Source organism: Hibiscus syriacus, unplaced genomic scaffold, assembly GCF_006381635.1.
Source record: "Hibiscus syriacus cultivar Baekdansim isolate YM2019G1 unplaced genomic scaffold, ASM638163v2 tig00111495_pilon, whole genome shotgun sequence".
NCBI classification, from domain to species: Eukaryota; Viridiplantae; Streptophyta; class Magnoliopsida; order Malvales; family Malvaceae; genus Hibiscus; species Hibiscus syriacus.
In genome coordinates this window covers 327,043-340,458 of record NW_024063103.1, presented here as the reverse complement: position 1 = coordinate 340,458, position 13,416 = coordinate 327,043, and the positions used below count along the sequence as shown (strand labels likewise).

The following is a 13,416-nucleotide window of genomic DNA, read 5'->3' as shown; positions in this document are numbered from 1 at the left end:
TCGGTTGCTGCCAATTCTGCTAAACTGTGTATTCTTTAACACTGTGAAATAGTATTTGTCTTTGTTTTGTCTTTTGGTTGAAAGTAAATTTGTTCGGTTGTTGCCAATTCTGCTAAACTGTGTATTCTTTAACACTGTGAAATAGTATTTGTCTTTGTTTTGTCTTTGGTTGAAGTATGCAATCCATTCAAGTTTCAATTTGCAGAAGAAGAAATAGTTTACTTTCGCAACTCGAAACTTAAAATCGCAACGCGAAACCAAAATCGCAACGCGAAATGAAAATCGCAACGACAGAATCGCAACGCGAAACCAAAATCGCAACGACAAGATCGCAACGCGAAACCAAAATCGCATTGCGATTTTCATTTCGCGTTGCGATTCTTTCGTTGCGATTTTCATTTCGCATTGCGATTCTGTCGTTGCGATTTTCATTTCGCGTTGCGATTTTGGTTTCGCGTTGCGATTTTAAGTTTCGTGTTGCGAAAGTAAACTATTTCTTCTTCTGCAAATTGAAACTTGAATGGATTGCATTACTTCAACCAATAGACAAAACAAAGACAAATACTAACTTCAGGGTATTAGTTTGAAACATATTTTTCTTTGTTATCTGATGCATTTTGTGAACTATGATAGAATAATGACTTGGGTGAATACAATGCAAGTTTGAAACATATTTGTCTTTGTTTTCACTGTTTAAATATCATGTCTGTTTATTTACTGATTTTTGTATTTAATTATTTAGCGGCCCGATAGAGTGGATGCTTTACGTCGGGTTATGCTTGCACGACGGAGTTCACGCATCAGACAGCGTGCACGTGCTATTAAGTCTCCGTACACCCCAATAGTGCGAAGACACCGCAAGAAGAAGCCCGACTCGCCTGTCATCCCTCAAGAGTCCACTCCTATCGTTGAAGAGGCCCCCCCTATCATTCCTCGAGAGTCCCCTCCCACCGTTCAAGAGGCCACTGTCATCATTGAAGAGGTCCCTCCCACCATTCAAGAGCCCGATTCACATGGCGTCATATGTAGGCTTCTTGAGAAACCCTCTGACGTGCCGGACATGATGGATTCAAGTTGGCTCTCGTATGAGTTACCGGCCAGTACCATACCGGTATCTGAAGAGGAGGGGGATCAACTACCGGACACAATTCTGGATAACACCCTTTGGGCTAAGACCGCTGTTGATTTTTATCTACATGAGCAGAGCCAGGGGTGTTTCACTGACATATGCAAGCTCACCGATGATATCTATTGTTGCTTGATCGGTCTTGGTGGGGCGTATTATTAGGGGTCGAAGACAATGGCTATTTCGATGGGGGGTAAGTCTTATATTTTTCTTATATTTCAATTTGATTAATTTTTTTTTAAATTTATGTAAGTCACTAATATATGTCTTTTTTTGTAAAAGCATATCGATGCGTGGGTGACACGTCTTCTAATAATAAGAAAACTTAAGAAAAATAAAAATATACGATATACAATTATGCCGACGTCTTTTCACGCCGTTCACTTGAAGAATGCACGAGATGAATCATTTGATTTGGGCAATGGACAAGCTAAACTTTATCCTGCATGGTGGGAGGTCGATAAGGTTAGTATTTATTTTAGATTGAGTTTAAAGGTTTTATGAAATAAGTGCGCAAATGAATGAATTATTACTTATGATTGCAGGTGTTATCCCTGTTTTGGAACGTAAACATTGGATTCTCGTCGAGCTTCAGCTCCATCCCTTAAGACAATAGTGTATGACAGCATGATAAATTACATATCATTGGCTGATTTAAGAGATGTTATTAAGGGATGGAGCTCTCATTTGGCTAAATTCTTGGATGCGATCAATTATTGGACTCGTTCTGGAAACAAGAAGCCAAAGAAGCTCAATATTACAGTTATTAGAGACGAGACCGCGCCACAACAAACGAGCGGAGCCAGAGGAGATTGTGGTCCTCTCGTATGCTTGGCGTTGGAGCGTTTGACGACGGGAAGCATCAAGTATCTACCTCCCACCGATAGAGATAGAGCTGCAGTAGGCTTGTGGTTTCGGCATTATATGGCTAAATCGATATATACGAGACGCTGCCTACCTGCATCCGCGTTATAAAAATGTCCATAAACAATTGGTAAGTTTATATACTTTTGGTTTGAAAATGTTTGGTTAAGTACTAGAATTCAATAATTTGCTGTTTGTAGGTTTTATATGTGTAGAAAGTGTTGTTTGAGCAAATGTTTGGTTTCTGCAGGTTAATCTCAGAAGTGAACTGCGTGAAAATGATGTATGGCTGCAAAAGTTGATTCAATAGTTTAATTGATTGTTTTTGATTGTTTAATTGATTTGTAAAAGTTGATTCAATAGTAGATGATCGGAAATAAGAATTATTGCTTATTTTTTGATTGTTTAATTGATTTGTAAAAGATGATTTGTAAAAGTTGATTTGTGTAATTGATGCGAATATAATTCTTATTTGTGCTTGTTTAATTGATTGAAATGTAATGGTTGATTTTGTTGATTTCAATCTGCATTATGTTGAAGGCAAAATTGACTATCGCAATGCGAAATGAAAATCGCAACGAGAGAATCGCAATGCGAAATGAAAATCGCAATGCGGAAATGAAAATCGCAACGGGAGAATCGCAATGCGATTTAATTTCGCATTGCGATTCTCGTTGCGATTTTCATTTCGCATTGCGATTCTCTCGTTGCGATTTCATTTCGCATTGCGATTTTCATTTCGCATTGCGATTTCATTTCGCATTGTGATTTTCATTTCCGCATTGCGATTTTCATGTTGGGATTTTCATTTCGCATTGCGATTCTCTCGTTGCGATTGTAATTTCCGTGTTGCGATAGTCAAATGCATGCCTAATAGTGATAACAACTGAATAACAAGAGTTGGTTAAGTCAAAATGGTTGGCCTGAGTCATTAATTCAACTGAAAATGTTAAAAGTTCACACATAAAATCCACATAATACAACGTTGCATTTAAAAATCACCTAAGTTAACAGTCCCAAAAGGTGAAGCCAATTGTGATTTTGATGAGGATCCATATTTTGGTAGAGGAAAAGATGATTTTGATGGCACTGGTGATCCACATGTCAACCTTGTATGACCACTTTCCTTTCACCGACTACATGTCGATCTCTTCTTCTCTTCACCCTTAGACGGTATACGATCGTGACTTTTGGTCGGCCAGGTAGCCTTCTGTCCATGGCTGGTGGCAAAACTGTTTGTAAGTCATCTGGTATGTCCCACTCAGAAGGATGTGGAATAGGGTAGACAATCTCGGCATAAGTCTGTCGATAAACTTCTGTAGTGTAGCAATCCATAGCGTATGCGCTTGAATCATCTTGGTTTAAATGAAGAGCAACTTTTATAACATGGCCACACGGATAACCAGATGTTTGCCATTTCATACAACTACACGTCTTTGCATTTAGATCGATAGCCCATTAAGTTATTATCCAGTACTTGAAACAAAGTGTTTGAACATGGTTCAACTCTCCATGACGTTGACTTCACAACACGTTTCGTTATCTTTTTTTCAGTCCATGGTGTAACACGATGTTCCAATGTTCCTGTAAATTTAAATAAACAATACTTAGTAAATATATAAATATGATAAGTTACGAATTCAAAGAAATAATACCTGCATGGTTTCTTTTCTTGTAGTACCACTGTTGAATAGAGGCTCGAAAAAACTCCATTAACATAGTAATGGGTAATTTCCGGGAATGACGACTTAGAGCGTTGATTGATTCTGCACTATTAGACGTCATGAAACCATATCTTGCTCCAAGTTGATGTACTCTTGACCATCTTTCAAACCCGACATCTTCTAGTGTTTGAGCACACTGAGGCAAAACACGTCTTAAACAATTTATATGCTTATTGAAATCCACTTCCCGATAAGCTTTTACAGCCTTCCAGTATGTCCATTTGTGCTTTTTTATACCAGCAGACCTTGATTTTAGATTTTATACAAATGAACACCACAAAGTCCATGAAAAGCATCTGGGAAACACCTTCTAACAGCGTTGTCAATTGAGTTTGCCCTATCGGATATGATTGTCAGATTGCTAATAGGACCTATGCAATCCCTAAGATGCCCATAAACCATGTCCATGAATCAGAGCTTTCAGATTTGCCAACCCCGTAAGCTATTGGCAATATCCCATTGTTAGCATCCATGGCTACTGCTAATAAGTTTACTCCAGGTATCGACCTTTCAAATGTGCTCCGTCAACTATAATAACTGGGCGCATGCAAGTAATAAACGAACGAATCTACAAAATAATATACACAAGAAATATAATCATTTAAATGTGAAATGCATGTAACTAACAAAAATGAGTCAACAAAATTATATTGATTTACTAACCGTAGCACCAATGGCGATAAACAGCAACTCAAAGCGTCCATCTCTATCTGTTTGATATGAGTTACCGACCCAGGATTTTTCAGCTTTAAATTGTGACAATAAGCGGCAGTTGGGCAAACGATGCTTCTGGCGACCCCCTCAACAATTCCAAGGCATAACATTTGGCTCTCCAAGCTTGAGAATATGATATACTAATCTTGAACGAGCATTCATGTCAGTCATAATTTCATGTCCCCGATATACCCTGCCATTCAAAAACATTAACTCAGCCAGAAAACCACCAACACCTTTTTGTTTGCCTGTCTATGGTGAGGAAAAACTTGGGTTCTTGAACATGTATGTTTATCAATAAAAGTCCTAACTTGAAACATTTCGCAATCTTTTATTCTCTTTGCAATCATTCGCCACATACAGTTTTTGTCAATCATACACCTTGTTTCGAAACGATCTTTGCTTGATTTGTTAACTTTTAGTTGATAGCCATCTTCCACACATTTCGTATACAAATCTATCTTCAAGTCTTCCTTTGTATCAAAACAATCATCTTTCTTGATACGAATAACTTTTGTGTAACAATCAACTGCTTTCTTTACCAACTCTTCTTCCGGTATCTGAAGTAATTCTGGCATATTCCAGTATACGCCCGTGGCATTTTCTTTTCTTCGGGGATTTTTTTCTTCTTTTCTTCTTCAGGATTATATGAATTACAGAATGGATGTTCAACATGTTCATTCACAGTCGTAACTTCCTCCTCATTATCATCAACAATACATTCTTCGGCAACGGCTGTTTCATCATCAAAATTCGGGTATTGACCAATATCAAAATCATTACACGCAGGGTCTGTTTCTTCTTCTGAAACATCATCAAAATCCGTGTATTGACCAATATCAAAGTCCGGATATTGACCAAGACCAAATTTCGAATACTGACTAGTACTCACAATTTTTCTGTTGGCTCATCATCGTCTAACTGGTCAATACGAAAACCGGAATTTGGTGCTGAAAGTTGATTGGGATTTGGATTAGAGAAAGGTTGTGGGTTTTGAGAAAAACTTAGTTGATTACTACCCGCTACTGACCCAACAATACTACTTCTAGGTTCAACAACATACAATGTAACATCATCTTGTGAAACACTAATGTAAGCAATGAATCGTTCAACATCTTCATTGTCGGTTAACAAATAAACTTTACCATTTCTGATAAGATAGCCTAAATCCACTTAGGGGCTCTAAATTCAATTTATTTGAAACACGTAGCATTAGAGTTTCATAAGTTAACTTTTGTAAAGACAATTTTAGTTGAAGATTCATGGGTAAAGGCATATATTGTAAAACACCATGAACATTATCCCATGACCCTCCAAAACACAAATCTATCCAAACATGATCAACATTAGATGATTTCATGGTTGTAAATTAATTTACTAAACAGACGAGCTGCGAAACTAAAACCTGTTGCCGGATTGGGAAGGATGTCGTTGGATATATGAACGGATGTCGCCGGAGAGAGTGATAGATGGAGATGGAATGAGTTGCGATTTAGGGATTTAGTTTATGATTTCAGTGTTATATACCCAAAATTTCAGTGTTGTGATTTACAGATTCTCGTTGCGATTTACGGATTATCGTTGCGATTTACAGATTCTCGTTGCGATTTACGGATTATCGTTGCGATTTACAGATTCTCGTTGCGATTTACGGATTATCTTTACGATTTACGGATACGCGTTGCGATATACGGATACGCATTGCGATTTACGGATACGCGTTGCGATATACGGATACACGTTGCGATTTACGGATACGCGTTGCGATTTATGTGTTCGCGTTGCGATTTTCATATTCGCGTTGCGATTTTGGAAAATCGCAATGCGAATTTGTACTATCGCATTGCGATTTTCAAGAATCGCGTTGCGATTTTGGAAACTGATTTGCGAATCTGGGGATCGCGTTGCGATTTTTATTTCGCGTTGCGATTTTGTTGGTCATTTTGGCAAATCCAAAAAAAGTTGGTTAAAATCGTATATTATAACTTTTTTTTGGTCACTGAGGCGATTTTCTCAATATTTAATCATTCATCTATCTGTTTATTTGAAAACATATTTAATATTATATTTTGATTCCATTTTAATTCTCTATTGTCAAAATTTAATTATAACATTAACATATCATCATAAGATAATGTTACGTCATTACTAAAAAAATAAAAATTATCACATTAACAATTTTGTTTATTTGTTAAGGGTGTATATAGGTCTGTAAACGAACCAAAAGGACAAGAATGAGGGTATGTTTATGTTCGTTCGTTTAACTTTAATCAAACAAACGAACGAAATTTTTTGTTCGATTTCGTTTATTAAGAAATTTAGTTTTTTTTTGTGTTCGTTCGTGTAGGGGCGGATGCACTAAGCCCCGGTGGGGGTCAAGTGCATCCCATTATTTTGGAAAAATTATTAATTAACTTAATGTGTTAAGGAAAAAATAAATTAAAATAAAAATTTTGCATGTCTATTATTTTTAATAAAAGAAATCTTAAATTTTGGACCCTCATTCTTAAATTTCTGGATCCTCCACTGCGTTCATGTTCGTTCGTTTAAATTATAAATGAACAAAAATGAACGAACGTAGATAAACAAAAACGAACATAAACAAACGTAAACGAACATAAACGAACAGAAATTTAATTGAGTTTATATTTAAGAAGAATTTTTTATTTTCAAATAATTTTAGGATTTTATATTTTTTAATTGATTTGAGTATTTTTTTTTATTTGGATTTAAAACTAATTGAGTTTAAAATATTAATGGGCTTAAGGTCAAAAATTAAGTATTTATATTTCAAACGGGTCTGGAAAACATAAACAAATAAACATAAACGAACCAACATAAATGAACGAACATAAATGAATAGATTATCGAACGTTCACGAACGTAAATGAACGAACGAGCCTTTTGTTCGTGTTCATTCATTTAGTCAAACGAACATAAAACTTTGTTCATGTTCCTTTGTTTAATAAATAAATGAACTTTTAGTCAAATGGTTCACTAAACGTTCAGTTCGTTTACAAGCCTAGGTGTATAGCTAAAAATAACCTTAGGTATAATTTAAAAAATAATTCAATGACAAAAATGAATCTATAAAAATAGATGAATGACTTAAATATGTAATTTATCCTAATAAATAAATACATTTTCAATTAAAATAATTTGATTATAGCTAAATTCAACCGACCAGTCGACTTTCTTGTTACAAGAAAGTAAACAAAAAGTAAATTACAAATTTAACAATTGAATTTTTTTATCACTCCTATTTTACTCATTTATTTAAAAAATTCAATTTAATCACTCAACTTTAAACATTAAACTTTTTAGTCACTCTACAGTTTTCCTGACTTTATGATGACATAGTATTTTCTATTATTTTTTAGGGTAAAGTATACAAATGGTCCATTGGTTATATGATGTTGCTTTGTTAAGTCTTCTGACTATCAAAAGTTATAAAATGAACATCTAACTGGAGAGTGTTGGTTTGTTGAGTCACTCAACTATTAAAAGTCACAAAAAGATAATTGAATATTCATATGCTCCAAATTTGTCTTTTTTCTTTAAAAGATTGATGACAATCTAAACTAGACGTTAACATTTGAGTACGCAAAACTCAATTCGACTAAAAAATTGATTTTTTCTACTCAACTCAACTCAAAAAAATTTCAAGTTCAAATCGAGTTGTAAAATACAACTCGAATAACTTGAAATTTTTAGTAATTAGTGGATTGATTTCAAGTTTGAGTCGAGTCTCGACTTTGTATGATATATGTATATTACATATGAAAAAATATATGAAGAAATATATATATGTAATGTGTATGGTTATAAAAAAACTATTTAAATTGGAATCAAATAATATCATAATAGTATAAATATTACAATTAAATTTAAACAGAAACTCAAAAATTTGACTCGACTCGGCTCGAAAAAATTTCAAGTCAACTTCGAGTTATAAAATAGTCAACTGAGATATGATAATCGTCGGAGATTTGGGATTATATTTGTTTTTGAATAATCTGAGATAAGTACAAGGCATTATATGTTCGAAGATAACTCTCAACCTTTCAATATTGAATGCTCACACCTCTGACATCTATAGTGCTCGAACTCGGGTCCTCAAGAATAACAATGATTCTTTTACCACATAGGTCACTTGGTTCGTGCATATTTTATATTTTTAAAATTCTTCCCTACCCGCTCATCTTCCCCACCCATTTGTTCTCATTCTCCACCGGACCACTACCCATTTGCTGCTCACCAACCTCGGCACCTGGAGGCGGTGATGGGTGCACCTGGAACTCCTGCATGTGAGAATTAGTAAAACGTTTTAAAGACCAACTCCTCAGTTTTTGGTTCTTCATATTTTTTGTTCCACTCTAACCGGTAAAGTTGAACATTATTGCTATAACATAATTCATAGACACAAAATAAAGACGAGGTAGCCATTGGACCAGAGAACAGAGGTGGTGGTGACTGGCAATACAACCGCATTTTTTCTCGTTGTTTATTCCAAGCCATTTGATCCTAGTCCGATTGAAGAAGGGAGAAGAGAAGCTTATGATGTGAGGTTGATTGAATTTGAAAAGGGGAAACCATGAGGTTATGGTATTGGAATTGTGGCGATTCTAGTTTTAAATTATGAGGTTTTACTTTTTCCTAGTTGAAAGGATTAAGAAAATCTTTTTGTTTTACTTTTTCCTACCGTAAGGATTAAATAAATCTTTTAATTATTCTTTTATTTGACAGAAAGAAGGGCATCATTAAAAATCCCTTCTAATCATATACGAGGAAAAGAGTACCCACATATATTACCTAAATTCAATGTCATTGGATACATCGGATAGGATAGCCTCGGGACAAACCGAGTCAAAATATCAATGTCATTGGATACATCGGATAGGATAGCCTCGGGACAAACCGAGTCAAAAAATATCAATGTCATTGGATACATCGGATAGGATAGCCTCGGGACAAACCGAGTCAAAAAATAAGGTACGACTAGAACTAAGAGCCCGAGATAGAAGAGACATTAGTAGCTAAGATATCCCGCACTTCTTGCAAATGGAAACCAAAAGTAGATTAGTCATCCATACCACCATTAAGCTTACTAACAACCATGGTGGAATCTGATTCAATAACTACTTGAGACCACTAATTCTCGACCGCAAACTTCAATCCAGCAATAATAGTGTGAATCTTGGCGAGACCTACCTCCCCACTAGAAGGAGACGCCATAGCCATACCTCCTAAAGGTAACCCAATAGCATCACGAGCTATGACCCTAACTGCAGCAATTCATCTAATAGGATCGAACACTCCATCCACATTGATCTTTATAAAGTCCCGATTTGGTGGTTTCCATCTCTCTACGAAGATACCAGCAAATAAAGCTAGTTGTCATGTCTCCTTCCTCCAGCCATCCTCGTCAATGTTTCTAGCCACTAAGTCATCCTTCGATTGGCGATGGTGTATGGTAACTGCTCCACTAGCAACTTGATTTCTGACCGAAATGTATTCCCGTTGAAGTGAAAGAGCGTTAAGGGCCACAATCCATGGGGTTGATATTTAGCATCATGAACCTTAGTATTACGCCTATACCATATATTCCATAAAAAAAATAAAAATTCGGCGAATCTATCTATATCCAGAATAGAAGCCACGGTTTCAAACCAATGCAAATGAGACGTACAAATGAAGGAGCCAACCGAACCAAGAAATCCCGCCAACCCTAACGACTCCCATGCATACACAATGTTACAAAGTTAACCATGGAGCAACAAAAAATTAAATGTATAAAATTGAGTAATTAAATTAAAACTTTTTTAAAGTGTAATGAATGAAATAAGAGTAAAATGAAAATTTAGTCATTGAATTTATAATTTACCCATTTAAAAAAGTACAAATGTCAACACATATTCTCACAATGAGCTTCTAAAATTATCATTTGACTACAAATAATTCATTCAATAAACTTTTAAATTTATTTAATTATTAATATATTGAAATTTATATATAAAAGTATTTTAAACTTAAGATACATAGTTTTTTTTTAAAAGCAAATAAACTTAATGATATCAATCAAAATGATGATAAAAATTAGAATCGACATAAAATATAAATATTAAAAATTGGAATCAAACCCAAAACCAAATTTGACATAAAATATAAATACTAAAAATTAGAGTCGTTATCATATCAATTAAAATGATGTAGAGTTGGTGGAAAACATTAAACGTGTGATTAATTGTTCACTTCCAAATTTGTCGAAGACCAAACTGTTCCTCTTTTCTTGAGAGGGACCAATTTTCACAAATTTGAAACTTAAAGGGACTTAAGTGGTCTTTTCATCATTAGAAATTAGAATACAACAATTTGCTTTTTGTAGTAAAGAAAAATGTCAGAATGTCATCCGTGAGAAAGAATGGTCTAGGTTGACCGTTTCTGATACTCGAACCTGACTTTTTAAGAAATAACAACAATTTTTATTCGAAATAATAAAATGAAATTCAATTGATTTTATTATATTTGAAAGAGAAAGAGAAATATATGAATAAACGAAGAAAGGAAACGAAATAATTTTTTTTGGTGGCCTTGGGCCTTGTTACTGTTTTCATTATAGTTCGGCCAGAAACCTCTTTATAATTGTTCTGTGGCCTTGGCCCTTGTCTTGCCACCAGTCGTGTAATAAGTTCATATATAGTTAATAAAGTCGGGCCAATATTTATACAATTTGAATACTGAAAATTATAGACAACCATTGCTTATAAGATCACTGGACTAGAAATATTTCTAGGAGTGTTTTGCAAATTTTAAGGAAACATAACAATAACCGCGCTTTTAAACCAAACATTCATTCAAAAAGAAGGAAGCCCTCCCCTCTATGTTCATTGTATGCATTGTCCAATTTGATAACTTTAAGGTGGCGGGAAAAGAAGAGAGATTTTGTTATCCCTTTGGTGGTGTCTGGTGTATTGTAAAATGGGGAACGTGACGTCGAGCATGGCTTCGAAGCTCGCCTTTTTCCCACCAGACCCACCAACGTACGGTGTTTACATGGAGAAAGATGGGCTGCTGGCTTTAACCGGGGTGATTCCCGACAAGAACATGAATGTCCATCTGCTTGATACCAAAGGCGGTAATAAAATCGCTGCCACCTTCTGGAAACACCCTTATGCCAGGCTCACCCTCTTGTATTCCCATGGCAATGCTGCTGATTTAGGCCAAATGCATGACCTCTTCAATGAACTCCGAGCCTACCTCCGTGTCAATATTATGAGGTACCTTGGTTCGTTTTAACACTACTAGTTCGATATTAAATGACTCGTTTCGAGTTAAATATACCACACATCCTCCGACTATGATTATTGTCATCATGTGATTGTATTGCCTTTGCTTTCTTTTCTTTTTTCCTGCAGCTATGATTACTCAGGTTATGGAGCATCATCTGGCAAGGTAAAGGGGTCTTTTTGTGTGTGTTCGTGTTCGTATTCAAATATTTCAAGGATCATACTTTGTGTTTGTGTTTGAATATATCATCTATCAATATTCAATACACCTCTGGGACTAAATTTTATACCTGCAATTTCCACAGCCATCCGAACTGAACACGTATTACGACATAGAAGCCGTATGCAATTGTTTGAAGAAAGAATATGGGGTTAAACAGGAAGAACTGATATTGTACGGCCAATCTGTTGGAAGTGGACCGACTCTACATTTGGTCCCTCATTTACAGAAACTAAGAGGAGTTGTTCTTCATAGTCCCATCCTTTCCGGCGTTCGGGTCCTATATCCGGTCAAGACGACCTTCTGGTTCGATATCTTCAAAGTAAGCTTCATCTTAACCTTCCCTGTAAACCATCTGTATGTTTCTGCGATCTTCAATGATCTGGTTTTTGTATTGAGCAAGTTGTTTCCAAATGTTTGCAGAATATAGACAAAATCCAGCGTGTTAACTGCCCAGTTTTTGTTATACATGTAAGTGTATATATATATATATATATAAATGAAGTGAAGTTTTTTTTGATTCATTGACATGCATTATTTGATGTCGGATCAAATGGTTGCAGGGCACGAATGATGACACAGTGAATTGGTCTCATGGGAAGCGATTATGGGAACTTTCAAAGGAAAAATACGATCCTTTATGGATCAAAGGTGGAGGCCACTGCGACCTGGAAACTTTCCCCGAGTACATTGAGAATCTACGCAAATTCATCAATAATATGGAGAAGATTTCGATTACACAACCAGATAAACAACTTACTTACAGCCCCAGTTTTACAGACTTTAAAAGCAATAAATCCTTGAGATTTAAGTAAATTTAGTTTATTAATCAACATTTTTTAATCTGTTTGATTATAATGTAGTATTTGTTCAAAAAATTTAAAACTATTGACAACACTTATATATCTTACATACATTGTTGCTTGAACCCAAAATACCAAAATAGAATAATATTATATTCCATCATCGAAATCTTTTGAGGGTTCATAATAAATTTATTTTAAATAATAATTTTATATAGTACGTTTTAATTAATATGGGAGAGGGAAAAAACTTTGGGACAAATTTAAAACTCATACATAATTTTTTTTAAATAATTACATTAGTTTTAAGTTTCATAATTAATAAAAATACAACCTAATTTTAATTCTAGTGTAAAAATATAAAATTTAAAGTTAAGAAGTACACATCCGTGGCCGTGGGAAAATTGAAGTGTGATTTTAAATAAAATATAGGGTAAACTACTCAATTGATCACTTAACTATTTAGCCCTTTTACTTTTATCATCGATCTTTCAATTTTGTCAATCATACCTTATAACTATTTAATTTTTTCAATTAAGCCTTTAACAGTTGACGGAAATGATGACATGCCAGTTAAAAGGAATTGGCATAATTATAGTTATGTGGCTTGATTGAAATAATCAAATAGTTAAGTGGTCAACTGAGTAGTGACTTTTAACCGCCACATCATCATTTTTGT

At 34.9% G+C, this 13,416-nt stretch overlaps 1 protein-coding gene across 1 annotated transcript; it reads left to right on the top strand.

Moving 5' to 3' along the window:
- The first annotated feature begins 11,339 nt into the window (after window positions 1-11,339).
- On the top strand, window positions 11,340-12,749 carry LOC120163780 (alpha/beta hydrolase domain-containing protein 17B-like). Its single transcript, XM_039173616.1, has 5 exons — window positions 11,340-11,705; window positions 11,844-11,880; window positions 12,020-12,256; window positions 12,358-12,405; window positions 12,498-12,749. Exons 1-5 carry the CDS (start codon window positions 11,407-11,409, stop codon window positions 12,747-12,749), a joined length of 873 nt encoding a protein of 290 aa, XP_039029547.1. The 5' UTR covers window positions 11,340-11,406.
- Window positions 12,750-13,416: the final 667 nt, after the last annotated feature.

What these genes read in the sequence shown, in the direction of transcription:
- LOC120163780 (XM_039173616.1), top strand. Translation starts at nt 11,407, where the DNA reads ATGGGGAACGTGACGTCGAGCATGGCTTCGAAGCTCGCCTTTTTCCCA. An exon ending in CTCCGTGTCAATATTATGAG is followed by an intron (nt 11,706 to 11,843) that starts GTACCTTGGTTC and finishes TTTTTCCTGCAG; the next exon opens with CTATGATTACTCAGGTTATG. An exon ending in GCCCAGTTTTTGTTATACAT is followed by an intron (nt 12,406 to 12,497) that starts GTAAGTGTATAT and finishes AAATGGTTGCAG; the next exon opens with GGCACGAATGATGACACAGT.